The sequence below is a fragment of the Pelodiscus sinensis genome, chromosome 4, assembly GCF_052426305.1.
Source record: "Pelodiscus sinensis isolate ZL-2025 chromosome 4, ASM5242630v1, whole genome shotgun sequence".
Lineage (NCBI taxonomy): Eukaryota > Metazoa > Chordata > Testudines > Trionychidae > Pelodiscus > Pelodiscus sinensis.
Window position 1 is genome coordinate 1,002,452 of NC_143055.1, and position 19,733 is coordinate 1,022,184.

Here is a 19,733-nt window from a genome sequence, read left to right on the forward strand (position 1 = left end):
TCTCTCTCTCCTCCTACTGCCTCCCCCCCTCTCAGCTCTCCTCCGCCTCCTGCCTCTCTCTCCGTCTCTCTCTCTCTCCTCCTACTGCCTCCCACCCTCTCAGCTCTCCTCCGCCTCCTGCCTCTCTCTCCGTCTCTCTCTCTCTCCTCCTACTGCCTCCCCCCCTCTCAGCTCTCCTCCGCCTCCTGCCTCTCTCTCCGTCTCTCTCTCTCTCCTCCTACTGCCTCCCCCCTCTCTCAGCTCTCCTCCGCCTCCTGCCTCTCTCTCCGTCTCTCTCTCTCTCCTCCTACTGCCTCCCCCCTCTCTCAGCTCTCCTCCGCCTCCTGCCTCTCTCTCCGTCTCTCTCTCTCTCCTCCTACTGCCTCCCCCCTCTCTCAGCTCTCCTCCGCCTCCTGCCTCTCTCTCCGTCTCTCTCTCTCTCCTCCTACTGCCTCCCACCCTCTCAGCTCTCCTCCGCCTCCTGCCTCTCTCTCCGTCTCTCTCTCTCCTCCTACTGCCTCCCCCCTCTCTCAGCTCTCCTCCGCCTCCTGCCTCTCTCTCCGTCTCTCTCTCTCTCCTCCTACTGCCTCCCACCCTCTCAGCTCTCCTCCGCCTCCTGCCTCTCTCTCCGTCTCTCTCTCTCCTCCTACTGCCTCCCACCCTCTCAGCTCTCCTCCGCCTCCTGCCTCTCTCTCCGTCTCTCTCTCTCTCCTCCTACTGCCTCCCCCCTCTCTCAGCTCTCCTCCGCCTCCTGCCTCTCTCTCCGTCTCTCTCTCTCTCCTCCTACTGCCTCCCACCCTCTCAGCTCTCCTCCGCCTCCTGCCTCTCTCTCCGTCTCTCTCTCTCTCCTCCTACTGCCTCCCACCCTCTCAGCTCTCCTCCGCCTCCTGCCTCTCTCTCCGTCTCTCTCTCTCCTCCTACTGCCTCCCCCCTCTCTCAGCTCTCCTCCGCCTCCTGCCTCTCTCTCCGTCTCTCTCTCTCCTCCTACTGCCTCCCACCCTCTCAGCTCTCCTCCGCCTCCTGCCTCTCTCTCCGTCTCTCTCTCTCTCCTCCTACTGCCTCCCACCCTCTCAGCTCTCCTCCGCCTCCTGCCTCTCTCTCCGTCTCTCTCTCTCTCCTCCTACTGCCTCCCACCCTCTCTCAGCTCTCCTCCTCCTCCTGCCTCCCTCTCCGTCTCTCTCTCTCTCCTCCTACTGCCTCCCCCCTCTCTCAGCTCTCCTCCGCCTCCTGCCTCTCTCTCCGTCTCTCTCTCTCTCCTCCTACTGCCTTCCCCCTCTCAGCTCTCCTCCGCCTCCTGCCTCTCTCTCCGTCTCTCTCTCTCTCCTCCTACTGCCTTCCCCCTCTCAGCTCTCCTCCGCCTCCTGCCTCTCTCTCCGTCTCTCTCTCTCTCCTCCTACTGCCTCCCCCCCTCTCAGCTCTCCTCCGCCTCCTGCCTCTCTCTCCGTCTCTCTCTTTCTCCTTCTCCCCGTCCTGCCTCTCACTCGGGGGACCGCGGAGCCCAAACGGACGCTTGCGCCACTTACTCCCCCACGGCGGCCTGGCTGAGTGGCGCAGAAGTCAGCCGAGTGCCACGGCGGGAGGCGAAGGGGGGCAGGGCGGTGACGTTCATGGCGCACGTCACTGCTCCGCCCCCCTTCGCGCCCCCCTTTTCCTCCCGCCGTGGAGCTCGGCTGACTACTGCATCGCTCAGGGGGCCGCCGTGGGGGAGCAAGTGGCCGTTTGGGCTCCCCCATGGTGGCCCAGCTGAGCGGCGCAGAAGTGAGCCGAGCGCCACGGCAGGAGGGAAGGACATGACTCAGGCAACAGCGCCACCCAGAGGGAACAGCCAGCGTTTCAGCAACAGCGCTGCCCAGAAGGAACAGCCAGCATTTCAGTAACAGCGCCCCCCAGAGGGAACAGCCAGCGTTTCAGCAACAGCGCCGCCCAGAGGGAACAGCCAGCATTTCAGTAACAGCGCCGCCCAGAGGGAACAGCCAGCGTTTCAGCAACAGCGCCACCCAGAGGGAACAGCCAGCGTTTCAGTAACAGCACCGCCCAGAGGGAACAGCCAGCATTTCAGTAACAGCGCCGCCCAGAGGGAACAGCCAGCATTTCGGCAACAGCGCCGCCCAGAGGGAACAGCCAGCATTTCAGTAACAGCGCCGTCCAGAGGGAACAGCTAGCATTTCAGTAACAGCGCCGCCCAGAGGGAACAGCCAGCGTTTCAGTAACAGCGCCGCCCAGAGGGAACAGCCAGCGTTTCAGTAACAGCGCCGCCCAGAGGGAACAGCCAGCATTTCAGTAACAGCGCCCCCCAGAGGGAACAGCCAGCGTTTCAGTAACAGCGCCGCCCAGAGGGAACAGCCAGCATTTCAGTAACAGCGCCGCCCAGAGGGAACAGCCAGCATTTCAGTAACAGCGCCGCCCAGAGGGAACAGCCAGTGTTTCAGCAACAGCGCCACCCAGAGGGAATAGCCAGCATTTCAGTAACAGCGCCGCCCAGAGGGAACAGCCAGCATTTCAGTAACAGCGCCGCCCAGAGGGAACAGCCAGCATTTCAGTAACAGCGCCACCCAGAGGGAACAGCCAGCGTCTCAGCGTTACAGAGTATCAGACACTGGGCTACTAGCAATAGGATTTATTTATCAGCATTAAAAGTCACCTGTCCTTTTGTTGCCCAATCACCCTCAGTTAGGTGAGACCCTTTTGAAGCTCTTCGCAGGCTGCTCTGCTCTTAGCTCTCTCGCCTGTTGGGATCATTGCAAATGCCACCTCCCTGGTTAGCCTTCTGTCCAGGTCGTCTGTGAATCCGTTGGACAGGGCTGGTTGCAGGGCAGATCCCTGCTAGTTACCGCGCCCCATTCTGTGTCCCAGTTACCAATCCACGAGAGACCTTCCCTCCTATCCCATGCAACTGACTTTGCGTAAGAGCCTGCGGTGAGGGGCCTGGTCAAAGGCTTCCTGGAAATCTAAGTGCACCAGATCCACCGCATCCCCCTTGCCCACGTGTTTGTTGACCCCTCAAAGAACTGGGGCGCCCGCACTGGTGCTCCAGCCTCCCCCGCACTGGAGCACATAAAATCTACTCGCCTGGGCCCCCCCAACTCTGGGGGGGAGGGGAACGTGTCAGTCTCCTCAGGTGGGGGCCACATCAGGGAGGGTTTGGGGGTGTTGGGTTTTAGGGTTTCTTGGGCCCTGACCCAAAAAAGGTCTCTTCCCCCATCCCCGCTCTAGGCCTGGCCTTGTTCCTTGACACCAGTCTGCTCGAGGCGGCAAATGAGGGGACTAGGGAGCAGAGGTTGGCTGAGGGGGGGCTGTGGCTCGGGGCCTATTTCCACCGGGCAGTCTCCACCGGCTCCCTGGAGGCCTAGGGGGCCGTGGGCACTGTCGGGGGCCATGGGCGCTGTCAGGGCTCTCTGCTCCGTGTCCCCAGCCAGCTCCTAGGGGGCCATGGGCGCTGTCAGGGCTCTCTGCTCCGTGTCCCCAGCCAGCTCCTAGGGGGCCATGGGCGCTGTCGGGGCTCTCTGCTCCGTGTCCCCAGCCAGCTCCTAGGGGGCCATGGGCGCTGTCGGGGGCCATGGGCGCTGTCGGGGCTCTCTGCTCCGTGTCCCCAGCCAGCTCCTAGGGGCCATGGGCGCTGTCGGGGGCCATGGGCGCTGTCAGGGCTCTCTGCTCCGTGTCCCCAGCCAGCTCCTAGGGGGCCATGGGCGCTGTCGGGGGCCGTGGGCGCTGTCAGGGCTCTCTGCTCCGTGTCCCCAGCCAGCTCCTAGGGGGCCATGGGCGCTGTCGGGGGCCGTGGGCGCTGTCAGGGCTCTCTGCTCCGTGTCCCCAGCCGGCTCCTAGGGGGCCGTGGGCGCTGTCGGGGGCCGTGGGCGCTGTCGGGGCTCTCTGCTCCGTGTCCCCAGCCGGCTCCTAGGGGGCTGTGGGTGCTGTCGGGGGCCGTGGGCGCTGTCGGGGGCTGTGGGCGCTGTCGGGGGCCGTGGGCGCTGTCGGGGGTTGTGGGCGCTGTCGGGGGCCGTGGGCGCTGTCAGGGGCCGTAGACGCTGTCGGGGGCCGTTGGTGCTGTCGGGGGCTGTAGACGCTGTCGGGGGCCGTGGGCACTGTCGGGGGACGTGGGCGCTGTCGGGGGCCGTGGGCGCTGTCGGGGGCCGTAGACGCTGTCGGGGGCCGTGGGCGCTGTCGGGGGCCGTGGGCGCTGTCGGGGGCTGTAGACGCTGTCGGGGGCCGTGGGTGCTGTCGGGGGCCGTGGGCGCTGTCGGGGGCTGTGGGCGCTGTCGGGGACCGTGGGCGCTGTCGGGGCTCTCTGCTCCGTGTCCCCAGCCAGCTCCGAGGGGGCTGTGGGCGTTGTCGGGGGCCGTAGACACTGTCGGGGGCCGTAGGCGCTGTCGGGGGCCGTAGACGCTGTCGGGGGCCGTGGGTGCTGTCGGGGGCCGTGGGCGCTGTCGGGGGCCGTGGTCGCTGTCGGGGGCCGTAGACGCTGTCGGGGGCCGTGGGCGTTGTCGGGGGCCGTAGACGCTGTCGGGGGCCGTGGGCGCTGTCGGGGGCCGTAGACGCTGTCGGGGGCCGTGGGCGCTGTCGGGGGCCGTAGACGCTGTCAGGGGCCGTAGACGCTGTCGGGGGCTGTGGTCGCTGTCAGGGGCCGTAGACGCTGTCGGGGGCCGTAGACGCTGTCGGGGGCCGTGGGCGCAGTCGGGGGCCGTAGACGCTGTCGGGGGCCGTGGGCGCTGTCGGGGGCCGTAGACGCTGTCGGGGGCCGTGGGCGCTGTCGGGGGCCGTAGACGCTGTCGGGGGCCGTGGGCGCTGTCGGGGGCCGTGGGCGCTGTCGGGGGCCGTAGACGCTGTCAGGGGCCGTAGACGCTGTCGGGGGCCGTGGTCGCTGTCAGGGGCCGTAGACGCTGTCGGGGGCCGTAGACGCTGTCGGGGGCCGTGGGCGCTGTCGGGGGCCGTAGACGCTGTCGGGGGCCGTGGGCGCTGTCGGGGGCCGTAGACGCTGTCGGGGGCCGTGGGCGCTGTCGGGGGCCGTAGACGCTGTCGGAGGCCGTGGGCGCTGTCGGGGGCCGTGGGCGCTGTCGGGGGCCGTAGACGCTGTCGGGGGCCGTGGGCGCTGTCGGGGGCCGTGGGTGCTGTCGGGGGCCGTGGTCGCTGTCGGGGGCCGTGGTCGCTGTCGGGGGCTGTGGGCGCTGTCGGGGGCCGTAGACGCTGTCGGGGGCCGTGGGCGCTGTCGGGGGCCGTGGGTGCTGTCGGGGGCCGTGGGCGCTGTCGGGGGCCGTAGACGCTGTCGGGGGCCGTGGACGCTGTCGGGGGCCGTGGTCGCTGTCGGGGGCTGTGGGCGCTGTCGGGGGCCGTAGACGCTGTCGGGGGCCGTGGTCGCTGTCGGGGGCCGTAGACGCTGTCGGGGGCCGTAGACGCTGTCGGGGGCCGTGGGTGCTGTCGGGGGCCGTGGGCGCTGTCGGGGGCCGTAGACGCTGTCGGGGGCCGTGGACGCTGTCGGGGGCCGTGGGCGCTGTCGGGGCCGTGGGTGCTGTCGGGGGCCGTGGGTGCTGTCGGGGGCCGTGGGCGCTGTCGGGGGCTGTGGGCGCTGTCGGGGGCCGTAGACGCTGTCGGGGGCCGTGGGCGCTGTCGGGGGCCGTGGGCGCTGTCGGGGGCCGTGGGCGCTGTCGGGGGCCGTGGTCGCTGTCGGGGCTCTCTGCTCCCGGGTTCTAGCCCTTTGACCCTCACACCCATCCCTGTTTTTCCGCTCTCCCTCCCCAGTAATGCGTTGGGATTCCGCAGGCTGGGGGAATCCAGCTGCTCATGTCCCAACCCTGCGGGCGGGGCCGTGGGGGCAGAGAGCCAGGCCTGGGGAGGAACCGCTCCGGCTCTCCCGTAGTAATTAGCCCTGATCTCTGGCACGAGGGCTGCACTGCTGAGTGTCTCTGCCACCTCCAGCCCCACTTGGCAAGGGCTGGTCCATGCACGTTGTCCCCTGGGGGTGGGGAGCCCCGGGCCCTGCCCCCCCATCCACAGCCTCATGTGCCCTGTGCCCCCCAGCCAGCCCACAGTCACTCCCCCCCGCAGCACGTCTCTGCGTGCCACCAGCCCCGCCTTCAGGGCCGCCTGGGTGTATCACCTGGTCACACCCCTCCCAGCCTCCAGAGCCTGGGCCAGTGTGAACCTGCCAGGCTGGGGCAGCTTCCCCCCGTGAGTTGCACCCAGGATTCCCAGCCCCATCCAGGCAGCGGTGCCATGCCCAGGGAAACTGAGGCACACACAGGGGGTTACTACAGGGCAGGGCAGCAGAAAGCACATGCAACAAAACAAAGCTCACGAGGAGAGGCTGAGGGATTTGGGCTTGTTCAGTGCGAAGGAAGCGTGCATGTGTCCAAAGGAAGCATGCGAAGGAAGTGTGCACGTGTGGGAAGGAAGCGTGTGTGTGAAGGAAACGTACGAAGGCCGCGTGCAAAGGCAGCATGCATGTGTGTGAAGGAAGCATGAGTGTGAAGGAAGCGTGCATGTGCGAAGGCAGCGTGCATGTGCAAAGGAAGCGTGCGAAGGCAGCGTGCATGTGCGAAGGCAGCGTGCGAAGGCAGCGTGCGTGCGAAGGCAGCGTGCGTGTGCAAAGGAAGCATGCAAAGGCAGCGTGCGTGCAAAGGAAGAGTGCATGCGAAGGCAGCGTGCGTGTGCGAAGGCAGCGTGCGTGCAAAGGCAGCGTGCGTGTGCAAAGGAAGCGTGCGAAGGCAGCGTGCGTGCAAAGGCAGCGTGCGTGCGAAGGCAGCGTGCGTGCAAAGGAAGCGTGCGTGCGAAGGCAGCGTGTGTGTGCGAAGGCAGCGTGCGTGTGCAAGGGAAGCGTGCGAAGGCAGCGTGCGTGCGAAGGCAGCGTGCGTGTGCAAAGGAAGCGTGCAAAGGACGTGTGCGTGCGAAGGAAGCTTGCGTGCAAAGGCAGCGTGCGTGCGAAGGCAGCGTGCGTGTGCAAAGGAAGCGTGCGAAGGCAGCGTGCGTGCAAAGGAAGAGTGCATGCGAAGGCAGCGTGCGTGTGCGAAGGCAGCGTGCGTGCAAAGGCAGCGTGCGTGTGCAAAGGAAGCGTGCGAAGGCAGCGTGCGTGCAAAGGAAGCGTGCGTGCGAAGGCAGCGTGCGTGCAAAGGAAGCGTGCGTGCGAAGGCAGCGTGTGTGTGCGAAGGCAGCGTGCGTGTGCAAGGGAAGCGTGCGAAGGCAGCGTGCGTGCGAAGGCAGCGTGCGTGTGCAAAGGAAGCGTGCAAAGGACGTGTGCGTGCGAAGGAAGCTTGCGTGCAAAGGCAGCGTGCGTGCGAAGGCAGCGTGTGTGTGCGCCCCCCGGAGCGATTACCTTGTTATCTGTATTGCTGTGGGGCCCAGAGGTCCCCGTCAGGCCAGGGTCCCATCATGCGGGCGCTGGCCAGACCCGTCCCCGAGGCAGGTGCATTCCACGTGACCCTGTCCCTGCAGGGGCCAATGCCTGGGCCCAGCCCCTCTCCCCCGCAGCGCCAGCCTGGCGCGCTCGTGCCCTGTTCGCAGGCCGCGCCAGGGCCTGGGTTACGGGAGCCAGCGGTGGGTGGCCAAGCCCCTCGGTTCCCCGCCCCCGCTCCCGGCTCCCTCCCTCGCCCAAACCCGCTGGCAGGGGACAGGCCGCGCCGCGCGGCCACTGGGTTAATTGGGGCTAATTCGATTGCAGCCGGCCCCGATTGGATTACTTGGGCCTCCAGCCCTGGCCTGGAGCTCCCCAGGGAGCTGCTGGCGCCTCCTGCCTCAATCAGACACGTCGTAACCGCATGAGACGCTCCCGGGGCCGCGCCCACCCCGGGCGGGAGCTGGCCCCGGCGGTGACGCGAGCGGCAGGCAGTGACGTCTGCCCCGGCGCCGCGCCCGCCTGGCACGGCCGGAACCTCGCCGAGCCCGCAGGGACCCGTGCGCCGAGGTGGGCGGGCAGAGCCGGGGCCCCCAGCTCCCAGCCTGGCTCCACCCCCAAACTTCAGGGCCGCCCCCTTGGGCCGAGGGCCCCGCTCCTGCCGCCCTGGCTCTCTGCAGCCCGTCTCGCCTGGGCCCGGGCAGCGCCCAGAGCAGCAGGGCCCGGCTCAGCGTGAGCCCTCGAGGCTGCTGTAACCGGAGTGGGCAGGCTGGGAACGGGGTCAGAGCCGGAGCACTGAGGATCCCAGGCGCCGGGCAGGGAGACCCCTGCTCTGACCCCGGGCGCCCCAGAGCCCTCGGGCAGGGCAGGGCCCGGCGACAGCCTCTGGGCACAGGGCGGCCCAAGCACCCTGACCCACAGCACCTGCCTCTGGGAGCCACCCCGCTTGGCACAGGGGGGCCACGCCAGGCACTGGGCAGCCCGGGCAGCAGGGCCAGAGCTGGAAGCAGGCCCAGGGGCGCGGGGCCCAGCGACCGACCCCCACGGCTCATTCTGGGCCCCTGCCACAGCTCAGCCCCCTGCTGCCCCCAGAGCAGGAGCCCCAGCCAGGAGCACAGCTGCCCCGCTCCCCCGGCCGGGCAAACACCCCCGGGCACCAGTGGGGAGCAGCTGCGGGCTGGGAGTGCCGGGGAGGGCGGGGGCCGTGCGCAGGCCCTGGAGCGGCTGAGGGTGGCGCTGCCCGTACAGCCGGACAGGGCGGGAATCCAGGCCAGAGGGACCTGCCCGGCCCGTGCCAGCCCCTCCCCTGTGCCTGCTGCCCCCGGGCTGCTTCCTGGCCTAGCAGTGGCTGCCGGGCGGCGCCAGCTCAGCAGGGAGATGGGGCGGGGCAGGGCCATGTGCTCCCGGCCCGGTTCTGCTGAGCCCCCCGGGGCCGGTGGCTCCCCCCCCCGCCCGGCCCGGTTCTGCTGAGCCCCACGGGGCCGGTGGCTCCCCCCCCGCCCGGCCCGGTTCTGCTGAGCCCCCCGGGGCCGGTGGCTCCCCCCCCGCCCGGCCCGGTTCTGCTGAGCCCCCCGGGGCCGGTGGCTCCCCCCCCCGCCCGGCCCGGTTCTGCTGAGCCCCCCGGGGCCGGTGGCTCCCCCCCCACGCCCGGCCCGGTTCTGCTGAGCCCCCCGGGGCCGGTGGCTCCCCCCCCGCCCGGCCCGGTTCTGCTGAGCCCCCCGGGGCCGGTGGCTCCCCCCCCCGCCCGGCCCGGTTCTGCTGAGCCCCCCGGGGCCGGTGGCTCCCCCCCCCGCCCGGCCCGGTTCTGCTGAGCCCCCCGGGGCCGGTGGCTCCCCCCCCGCCCGGCCCGGTTCTGCTGAGCCCCCCGGGGCCGGTGGCTCCCCCCCCCGCCCGGCCCGGTTCTGCTGAGCCCCCCGGGGCCGGTGGCTCCCCCCCCCGCCCGGCCCGGTTCTGCTGAGCCCCCCGGGGCCGGTGGCTCCCCCCCCGCCCGGCCCGGTTCTGCTGAGCCCCCCGGGGCCGGTGGCTCCCCCCCCCGCCCGGCCCGGTTCTGCTAAGCCCCCCGGGGCCGGTGGCTCCCCCCCCCCGCCCGGCCCGGTTCTGCTGAGCCCCACGGGGCCGGTGGCTCCCCCCCCGCCCGGCCCGGTTCTGCTGAGCCCCACGGGGCCGGTGGCTCCCCCCCCGCCCGGCCCGGTTCTGCTGAGCCCCCCGGGGCCGGTGGCTCCCCCCCCGCCTGGCCCGGTTCTGCTGAGCCCCCCGGGGCCGGTGGCTCCCCCCCCGCCCGGCCCGGTTCTGCTGAGCCCCCCGGGGCCGGTGGCTCCCCCCCCAGCCCCGGCCCGGTTCTGCTGAGCCCCCCGGGGCCGGTGGCTCCCCCCCCGCCCGGCCCGGTTCTGCTGAGCCCCACAGGGCCGGTGGCTCCCCCCCCCCCGCCCGGCCCGGTTCTGCTGAGCCCCACGGGGCCGGTGGCTCCCCCCCCCCCCCCCCCCCCGCCCGGCCCGGTTCTGCTGAGCCCCCCGGGGCTGGTGGCTCCCCCCCCCCCCCCGCCCGGCCCGGTTCTGCTGAGCCCCACGGGGCCGGTGGCTCCCCCCCCCCCGCCCGGCCCGGTTCTGCTGAGCCCCACAGGGCCGGTGGCTCCCCCCCCCCCCGCCCGGCCCGGTTCTGCTGAGCCCCCCGGGGCCGGTGGCTCCCCCCCCCCGCCCGGCCCGGTTCTGCTGAGCCCCACGGGGCCGGTGGCTCCCCCCCCGCCCGGCCCGGTTCTGCTGAGCCCCACGGGGCCGGTGGCTCCCCCCCCCGCCCGGCCCGGTTCTGCTGAGCCCCCCGGGGCCGGTGGCTCCCCCCCCCCGCCTGGCCCGGTTCTGCTGAGCCCCCCGGGGCCGGTGGCTCCCCCCCCCGCCCGGCCCGGTTCTGCTGAGCCCCCCGGGGCCGGTGGCTCCCCCCCCAGCCGGCCCGGTTCTGCTGAGCCCCCCGGGGCCGGTGGCTCCCCCCCCCCGCCTGGCCCGGTTCTGCTGAGCCCCACAGGGCCGGTGGCTCCCCCCCCCGCCCGGCCCGGTTCTGCTGAGCCCCACAGGGCCGGTGGCTCCCCCCCCCCCCCGCCCGGCCCGGTTCTGCTGAGCCCCCCGGGGCTGGTGGCTCCCCCCCCCCCCCCCCCCCGCCCGGCCCGGTTCTGCTGAGCCCCACGGGGCCGGTGGCTCCCCCCCCCGCCCGGCCCAGTTCTGCTGAGCCCCACGGGGCCGGTGGCTCCCCCCCCCCCCGCCCGGCCCGGTTCTGCTGAGCCCCCCGGGGCCGGTGGCTCCCCCCCCGCCCGGCCCGGTTCTGCTGAGCCCCCCGGGGCTGGTGGCTCCCCCCCCCGCCCCCCCCCCCCCCCCGCCCGGCCCGGTTCTGCTGAGCCCCCCGGGGCCGGTGGCTCCCCCCCCCCGCCTGGCCCGGTTCTGCTGAGCCCCCCGGGGCCGGTGGCTCCCCCCCCCCGCCCGGCCCGGTTCTGCTGAGCCCCCCGGGGCCGGTGGCTCCCCCCCCCCCCGCCCGGCCCGGTTCTGCTGAGCCCCACGGGGCCGGTGGCTCCCCCCCATGCCCGGCCCAGTTCTGCTGAGCCCCCTGGGGCTGGTAGCTCCCCCCCCCCCCCCCCATGCCCGCCCGGCCCGGTTCTGCTGAGCCCCCTGGGGCTGGTAGCTCCCCCCCCACGCCCGGCCCGGTTCTGCTGAGCCCCCTGGGGCTGGTAGCTCCCCCCCCCCCGCCCGGCCCGGTTCTGCTGAGCCCCCTGGGGCCGGTGGCTCCCCCCCCCCCACGCCCGGCCCGGTTCTGCTGAGCCCCCTGGGGCCGGTGGCTCCCCCCCCCCCACACTCGGCCCGGTTCTGCTGAGCCCCCCGGGGCCGGTGGCTCCCCCCCCACGCCCGGCCCGGTTCTGCTGAGCCCCCCGGGGCCGGTGGCTCCCCCCCCGCCCGGCCCGGTTCTGCTGAGCCCCCTGGGGCTGGTAGCTCCCCCCCCCCACGCCTGGCCCGGTTCTGCTGAGCCCCCCGGGGCCGGTGGCTCCCCCCCCACACTCGGCCCGGTTCTGCTGAGCCCCCCGGGGCCGGTGGCTCCCCCCCCGCCCGGCCCGGTTCTGCTGAGCCCCCTGGGGCTGGTAGCTCCCCCCCCCCGCCCGGCCCGGTTCTGCTGAGCCCCCCGGGGCCGGTGGCTCCCCCCCCCACACTCGGCCCGGTTCTGCTGAGCCCCCCGGGGCCGGTGGCTCCCCCCCCCCCGCCCGGCCCGGTTCTGCTGAGCCCCCTGGGGCTGGTAGCTCCCCCCCCCACGCCCGGCCCGGTTCTGCTGAGCCCCCCGGGGCCGGTGGCTCCCCCCCCACGCTCGGCCCGGTTCTGCTGAGCCCCACGGGGCCGGTGCCTCCCCTCCCCCCCATTCCTGGCCCAGTTCTGCTGAGCCCCACGGGGCCGGTGGCTCCCCTCCCCCCCATTCCTGGCCCAGTTCTGCGGTCCCACGTTGTGGACACGGGCGGGACGGGACCCACCCCCCCCCCGCGCTGACAGGCGCCTGGCTCAGAACCTCGTTATCAAAGGCAAAGGGCTGGTAATCACATTGAGCAAATCCAATCAGATGCATTAGGCAGGGAGTGGAGTCTATAAACAGCCCAGCCCCCGGTGCTCGCACACACCCCAGCCAGCGTCTGCCAGGTCCCCAGCCCCTCAGACTCCACCCCAGACTTGTCTTCAGTCCCTCTGTCACGGGAGGGGGAGTCCCCGGCCCTGCTCCCCCCAGCCAGAGCGGACTCTCAGGCGGCAGGTAGGATAGGAACCAGGAGCAGTGGGTACAAGCCCGTCTTGGGAAGAGGGGGCCCAGAGCCGGGGCCCTGCCCTGTCCCCACAAGCCAGCTACAGTCCCCTCTCCCCAAACCCCCAGCCACTGGTCCTAGCCCTCTAGGCAGCTTTGTCCCCTCCCTTGTCCTGCTTCCAGTTCCCAGATGTTACCTGCCCTCACCTGGGCCTCAGGATGTGAGAGACTGAACCTACTTCCCCAGTGAGTCCTGCCCGGCTCCCCTGCCTCGTCCAGATCGTGGTGCAGTACTCGGGGAAACTGAGGCACACACCGTTACTCCAGAACAACCCAGGCCAGTAGAATCACACACACACACCAAAGCACTCGGAGTGAATACAATACAGTGACTGCAAGAGAGAATACAATCCCCACTACGGTCTTCCCCAGGACCCCACCCTACGTCCCACGGGGCCCTGTGCCGGGCAGGCTGTTTCCGGAGCCAGCGCTGGTAACGCCCTTCCCCAGGTCACTGGGCCCTGCCAGCCCCTGCTGCCCTCAGGGCACCTGCGGAGAAAGGAGACACCCCCACCCCACCGGGGCACCAGAGCCGCACTGTGCGATGCAGCCTCCTGTGGGCAGGGAAGGAGGATCACATCCCCAGGACACACTGCAAGGAGCAGCCCCTGATCCCCCACTGCTCTGCCCCAGCGCCCGAGCCCGCATGGGACAAGTTCCAGGCCTCAGTGCCAAGTCGCAGGCCAAAGCCAGCAGCACGGTGCCCAGGTACCAGCGGGGGATCGGTGCCAGCGCCGAGAGCGCCCCCTAGAGCTCCGCCCCACTCCCTGCCCCACGGCGCCCCCTAGTGCTGCACTGGGGTCAGCACTGACTGCCAGGTGAGAGCGCCCCCTAGAGCTCCGCCCCGCTCCCTGCCCCACGGCGCCCCCTAGTGCTGCACTGGGGTCAGCACTGACTGCCAGGTGAGAGCGCCCCCTAGTGCTGCACTGGGGTCAGCACTGACTGCCAGGTGAGAGCGCCCCCTAGAGCTCCGCCCCGCTCCCTGCCCCACGGCGCCCCCTAGTGCTGCACTGGGGTCAGCACTGACTGCCAGGTGAGAGCGCCCCCTAGAGCTCCGCCCCGCTCCCTGCCCCACGGCGCCCCCTAGTGCTGCACTGGGGTCAGCACTGACTGCCAGGTGAGAGCGCCCCCTAGAGCTCCGCCCCGCTCCCTGCCCCACGGCGCCCCCTAGTGCTGCACTGGGGTCAGCACTGACTGCCAGGTGAGAGCGCCCCCTAGAGCTCCGCCCCGCTCCCTGCCCCACGGCGCCCCCTAGTGCTGCACTGGGGTCAGCACTGACTGCCAGGTGAGAGCATCCCTGCTGGGCCCCGCACCTGCACCCCCCCTCCCATCCTGAGCCTGCAACCCAAGCCTGCTTCATGGCACCCCTCTCATACACTGAACCCCTCATTTCTGGCCCTATCTCAGAGCCAAGGGAAGCATCCACAAAATCCTAGAGTCCTAGGACTGGGAGGGGCTCGCGAGGCGTCGAGCCCAGTTCCCCGCCCTCCCGGCAGGGCCAGGCATCGCCTAGAGCAGCCCTGGCAGGTGTCTGCCCAACCTGCCTTCAGCGTCTCCAGGGACGGGGATTCCACAACCCCCGGCAACTTGGTCCAGAGTTTGACCCCCCGACAGGCAGGAAGCGTTTCCTGATGTCCAACCTCAACCTCCCTGGCTGCAGCCTATGCCCCTGGCGGCTTGTCCTGTCTGCAGGGGCCAAAGGGAACAGCCCCCCTCGCGACCCCCTTTTAGGTACCTGAAAGCCGCCCGCGCGTCCCTCAGTCGTCTCCTTCCCAAACTCAAGGAGCCCAGGTCCTTCAGCCTCCCTCATGGGCCACTTCTCTGGTAAATCTCCTACTCAGGCTCGGGCACGTGATGGGAATGTGGGGCGTGGCTTTCTGTTTCTCAGTCAGCATGCCCTGCCCCACAGCGCCCCCTGCTGAGCCTCCACCCTGCTCTCTGCCCCAGAGCGCCCCCTGCTGAGCCTCCACCCTGCTCCCTGCCCCAGAGCGCCCCATGCTGAGCCTCCACCCTGCTCCCTGCCCCACAGTGCCCCCTGCTGGGCCATCAACCTGCTCCCTGCCCCACAGCACCCCCTGCTGGGCCATCACCCTGCTCCCTGCCCCACAGCGCCCCCTGCTGAGCCTTCATCCTGCTCCCTGCCCCACAGCACCCCCTGCTCGGCCATCACCCTGCTCCCTGTCCCACAGTGCCCCCTGCCAGCCTTCACCCTGCTCCCTGCCCCACAGTGCCCCCTGCTGGGCCATCACCCTGCTCCCTGCCCCACAGTGCCCCCTGCTGAGCCTCCTCCCTGCTCTCTGTCCCATAGCACCTCCTGCTGGGCCCCCATCCTGCTCCCTGCTGTGACAGCGCGTTGGGGTCCCCGTCTCCTGCACCCCGAAATGGCACAAACAGACTGCACCAGCCAGTGGAATTGAGGGTGGTTTATTGCTCCTCCAGCACAGCGCAGCACAGATGGAATCTGGTTACAGGAACTGGGGGCTAAGAGGTCTCAGTGCCCCCCTTGAGATAGGGGAGTCCCAGCCCCCTCCCCAGCTCCTTATTCCCTGCCTTCCAGATAGGAACTAACTAACCCTCTTCCAGCCCTGCCCCCCAGCCAGGGCAGCATCCCCCTTCCTTTGTTCCTCTCCATGGGGGGTGTCTGGCCACTGGTTCAACAGGTTTGGCATTACCTCTGCCTAGTGAGGCTTTCCCTGCTGGGTCTTGCTCCAGACAGCAGGGGTCACCACAGCCCAGCAAGTACCCCCACTACGTCACACCTGCCCCGCAACATACCCTGCTCCCTGTCGCCCAGTGCCCCCTAGTGTTCTACTGGGGTCACCAACTGCCAGGGCAGAGCGCCCCCCTGCTGAGCCCTTACCCTGCTCCTGCCCCACAGTGCCCCCTGCTGAGCCCCCACCCTGCCCCACAGCGCCCCCTCCCCTGCCCCACAGCGCCCCCTGCTGAGCCCTTACCCTGCTCCTGCCCCACAGCGCCCCCTGCTGAGCCCCCACCCAGCCCCCTGCCCCACAGCGCCCCCTGCTGAGCCCCCACCCAGCCCCCTGCCCCACAGCGCCCCCTGCTGAGCCCCCACCCAGCCCCCTGCCCCACAGTGCCACGCTGGACTCAGCGCCGACTGCCAGGGGAGAGCAGAGGTGGATTAAGAAGGGGCTTTAGGGGCTGCAGCCCGGGTCCCGCCAAAAGACCTTATAGAATCATAGAATCATAGGACTGGAAGGGACCTCGAGAGGTCATCGAGTCCAGCCCCCCCGCCCTCAAGGCAGGACCAAGCTCCGTCTACACCATCCCTGACAGATGTCTATCTAACCTGTTCTTAAATATCTCCAGAGAGGGAGATTCCACCACCTCCCTTGGCAATTTATTCCAATATTTGACCACCCTGTGTGACGTAGCGGGGGTACCTGGCTGGTTTCTATGCTGCTGGCTCTGGGGTAACCCCCACTGGCTGCCCTGGGTACCACGACCCAGCAAAACAGGATGAGTCACTATGCAAACCAGTGGCCAGACACCCCCCATGGAGAGGAACAAAGGGAGGTGGAGGCTGCCCTGGCTGGGGGGCAGGGCTGGAAGAGAGTTAGTTAGTTGCTGTCTGGAAGCACGGAGGAGACAGCCTAGGGAAAGGGGCTGGAGTTTAGGGGCCCAGTCTCCCCCATCTCAAGGGGGCCTGAGGCATCCTAGCCCAGCTCTGTGACCAGATTCCATCTGTGATGGGCTGTATCCTGGAGAGGCAATAAACCCCCTCTGTTCTACTGGCTGGTGCAGTCTGTTTGTGCCATTTCGGGGTGCAGGAGACGGGGGACCCCCAACGTGCCGTCACACTGGTGTCAGAAGTGGGATGCACTGCACCCCGTGGATGAAGCCTCCAGCGGCAAGCGACAAGGCGCAGTAGAAGCAAGAGCCCTGGAGCCAGGCGTGCTGGAGACAGAGCGAAGCGGTTCCTGGGAATCGTGGGGCGCTGCAGCCCTAGACTGGTGAGTCTGCACCGAGGGGCCCAGCGGGCAGATGGCCTACGCCCGACTCTTGAAGGCAGAGCTGGTGGGGCTGTGCAGAGAGAGGGACTTGCCTGTGCAGAAAGCAACCAAGGCCCAGCTGATTACCCAGCTGGAAGAGAATGACCAGCCACAGGGCCAGGATCTTGTCCCCAGGGGAAGCAGCCAGACCCCCCCTGAGAGTGTGTCAGTCTCAGAGAGGGGGAGGAGCACTGGAACCCACCGGAGAGATGAGACAGCGTCTCCCGGGAGGCCTGCAAGCCGTAGCCCATCTAGGGCAGGGGCCAGCCCTGCGGAGCTGCGGCGGCTGGAGATCCAGCTGCGGATCAGGGAATTGGAAGTAGAGGACCGAGAGAGGGACCGCCAGGACCAAGAGAAGGAGCGCCAAGATCGAGAGAGGCAGCGACAGCATGAGCTGGCCATGGCAGAGCGGAGAACCGGCGGGGCACCGGCTGCGCCAAGTGCGGATGGGCCCCAAGGTCCCAGGACTGCCAGACGCTTGGAGAGGCCCGTGGTGGCCCAACTGAAGGACATGGGCGACATAGACGGGTTCCTCAGTGCCTTTGAGAGGGCCTGTGGACTGCAACGGGTCCCCCCAGCTGACTGGCTGCAGGAGCTCATCCCCGCACTGAACCAGGAGGCGGCCGGAGTCCCGGAGAGAAAGGGAATCGCGCAGAGACCGGATCTCGGCTGAGCGACGGAGGGAGTCAACTATGGGGCAAGACCAAGGAACAGGTCGTCTGCGCCTCAGAGAACCAGCCAGGGCCTGGACAGAGACAGCCCAAAGCCTAACTTGCCATCGCTGTGGGCAAAAAGGCCACAAGAGGGCTCAGTGCACCAGGTCCCAGGATCGGGGACTTTCCAGGGTTAACTGGCTGGGGCGGGAGGAAGGGCAGGCTGCCCCAGAGGCAGGGGCTGGCAGGCAAACCTCAGCTCAGAGAGAGGGGAAGGATGCTCAGTGCTCCTCCCCTGGGAGGTCTGATTCTCAGGAGGCGGATTTCTCCGTGTACCGGGTGGGGGCAGGACGGCCCCTGCGGAGCGAGTGCCTCATACCCCTGGAGGTGGATGGGAAGAAGGTGACGGGCTTCTGGGACACGGGGGCGGAGGTGACGCTAGCCCGATCCGACATAGTGGCCCCAGAGCGGATACTACCCCACATGCAGCTGACCCTGAAGGGCATAGATGAGTCCCCGTTTAAGGTGCCTGTAGCCAGGGTGCATCTGAAATGGGGGGCGAAGGAAGGCCTCAAGGAAGTGGGGGTGCACCCGCACTTGCCCACCGAGGTGCTGATGGGGAATGACCTAGAGGAGTGGCCCCATGAATCCCAGCGGGCTCTAGTCACTACCCGGAGCCAGAGCCAGCGGGGGGCTGACAACGTGGGTCCAGGGAAGGACTCCTGGCAGCGTCCTCAGGGTCCCATCCCAGTGGACACGGGGTCCAGCCAGGCTGGGACTCCGGACCTAGGCAAAGGTGGGGAACAGGTCCCGATCCCTGCCTCAGCAGCTGAATTCCAGGCTGAGGTGCAGGCAGACCCCTCCTTGCAGAGGCTGAGGGACCAGGCAGGCCTCCGTGCAGCTCAGCCCCTGGGGAGAGGTGGCCAGGAGAGATTCCTGCGGGAGTGTGGACTCCTGTTCCGTGAATGGCTTCCCCCCAGGAAGGCGAGGGCATGGAGGGTCCAGCGGCAGCTGGTCGTCCCCCGAAAGTATCGCCTCAAGCTGCTGTATTTGGCCCACGATGTCCCCGTTGGGGGCCACCGGGGGATCCGGAGCACCCGGCTGAGGCTGCTCCAGCACTTCTATTGGCTGGGAATCTTTACAGCCGTGCAACGGTACTGCCGGTCCTGTGACTCCTGCCAGAGGGGCGGGAAGGCCCAAGACAGTAGGAAAGCGGCTTGGGGGTCTCTACCCCGGATAGAGGACCCTCTGGGCTTGCTGAGAGAGTTATGGGAGGGGAAGGCCTCCCTGGATGGAGCTTCGGGGGTGGAAGCCGCCCTGGCTGTCCAGAGAAGGCTCGCTGGGCTCATGGCCCCGGCCCGAGAGACCCTGGCCAGAGATCAAGGCCAGTGGAAGGGTGGGTGTGACCCCCGAGGACAGGCCTGTGCCAGTCGCCCTGGAGCGGGGCGGCGAGTGGACAGAGGGAAGCCAGCTCATGTGGGGCCTCGCCACGGCCGGCCCGAGTCAAGGGGAGCACCCATGTCCCCAGGGCGGGTTCCCACGCAGAGGACCCGAACTTCCCTAGGTCACGAGCGGAGTGACCCTGCTCAGTTCGCTCTCGGAGGGGGGAGAACTGTGACGTAGTGGGGGTACCTGGCTGGTTTCTATTCTGCTGGCTCTGGGGTAACCCCCACTGGCTGCCGTGGGTACCATGACCCAGCAAAACAGGATGAGTCACTGTGCAAACCAGTATGGCCAGACACCCCCCATGGAGAGGAACAAAGGAAGGTGGAATGCTGCCCTGGCTGGGGGGCAGGGCTGGAGGTGAGTGAGTGAGTTGCTGGCTGGCTGAGAGCATGGAGGAGAGCCTAGGGGAAGGGGCTGGAGTTTAGGGGCCCAGTCTCCCCCATCTCAAGGGGGCCTGAGGCATCCTAGCCCAGCTCTGTGACCAGATTCCATCTGTGCTGCGCTGTATCCTGGAGAGGCAATAAACTTCCTCTATTCCACCGGCTGGTGCAGTCTGTTTGTGCCATTTCGGGGTGCAGGAGACGGGGGACCCCCAACGCGCCGTCACACCCTGACAGTTAGGAATTTTTTCCTAATGTCCAATCTAAACCTCCCCTGCTGCACTTTAAGCCCATTACTCCTTGTCCTGTCCTCAGAAACCAAGAGGAACAAATTTTCTCCTTCCTCCTTGTGACACCCTTTTAGATATTTGAAAACCGCTATCATGTCCCCCCTTAATCTTCTTTTTTCCAAACTAAACAAGCCCAGTTCATGAAGCCTGGCTTCATAGGTCATGTTCTCTAGACCTTTAATCATTCTTGTCGCTCTTCTCTGTACCCTTTCCAATTTCTCCACATCTTTCTTGAAATGTGGCGCCCAGAACTGGACACAGTACTCCAGCTGAGGCCTAACTAGTGCAGAGTAGAGCGGCAGAATGACTTCACGAGTTTTGCTTACAACACACCTGTTGATACAACCTAGAATCATATTTGCTTTTTTTGCAACAGCATCACACTGTTGACTCATATTCAACTTGTGGTCCACTATGACCCCTAGATCCCTTTCCGCCATGCTCCTTCCTAGACAGTCGCTTCCCATCTTGTATGTATGGAACTGATTGTTCCTTCCTAAGTGGAGCACTTTGCATTTCTCTTTATTAAACCTCATCCTGTTTACCTCTGACCATTTCTCTAACTTGCTAAGGTCATTTTGAATTATGTCCCTCTCCTCCAAAGAAGTTGCAACCCCACCCAGTTGCCTTGAGGCTGCCAATGGTCCAACTCGTTTCCCAGGCACCACTAGCCAGGACGCCCCTCACCAATCCGGCCCCGCCTGTGGGGAGACGCTGCTGCCCCCCCCCCCCCGTTGGGCTGGAGCTGCAAGCGGCGGGAAACCCCCTGCAGCTGGGCAGAGCCACCAGCCTGTCCCGGCCCGGGGGCTGCGTCCCCCCCCGCTGAGCTCCCAGGGGAGCGT

General features: G+C 68.5%; 1 protein-coding gene across 1 annotated transcript; it reads right to left on the reverse strand.

The window, feature by feature from the left end:
* Positions 1–3,985: 3,985 nt before the first annotated feature.
* LOC149524468 (uncharacterized) lies at positions 3,986–13,922 on the reverse strand. The gene is made up of 4 exons (XM_089777651.1): positions 13,848–13,922; positions 5,349–5,498; positions 5,188–5,281; positions 3,986–4,416 (listed from the first exon to the last, which is right to left on the reverse strand). Exons 1-4 carry the CDS (start codon positions 13,920–13,922, stop codon positions 3,986–3,988), a joined length of 750 nt encoding a protein of 249 aa, XP_089633777.1.
* Between the last annotated feature and the right edge of the window lie 5,811 nt (positions 13,923–19,733).

Coding starts and splice junctions, on each gene's coding strand:
- LOC149524468 (XM_089777651.1), bottom strand. CDS start 13,922: ATGAGGGAGGCTGAAGGACCTGGGCTCCTTGAGTTTGGGAAGGAGACG. Junction 5,499..13,847: donor GACGCGCGGGCGGCTTTCAG/GTACCTAAAAGG, acceptor GGCCCCCGACAG/CACCCACGGCCCCCGACAGC. Junction 5,282..5,348: donor AGCGTCTACGGCCCCCGACA/GCGTCTACGGCC, acceptor CAGCGCCCACAG/CCCCCGACAGCGACCACGGC.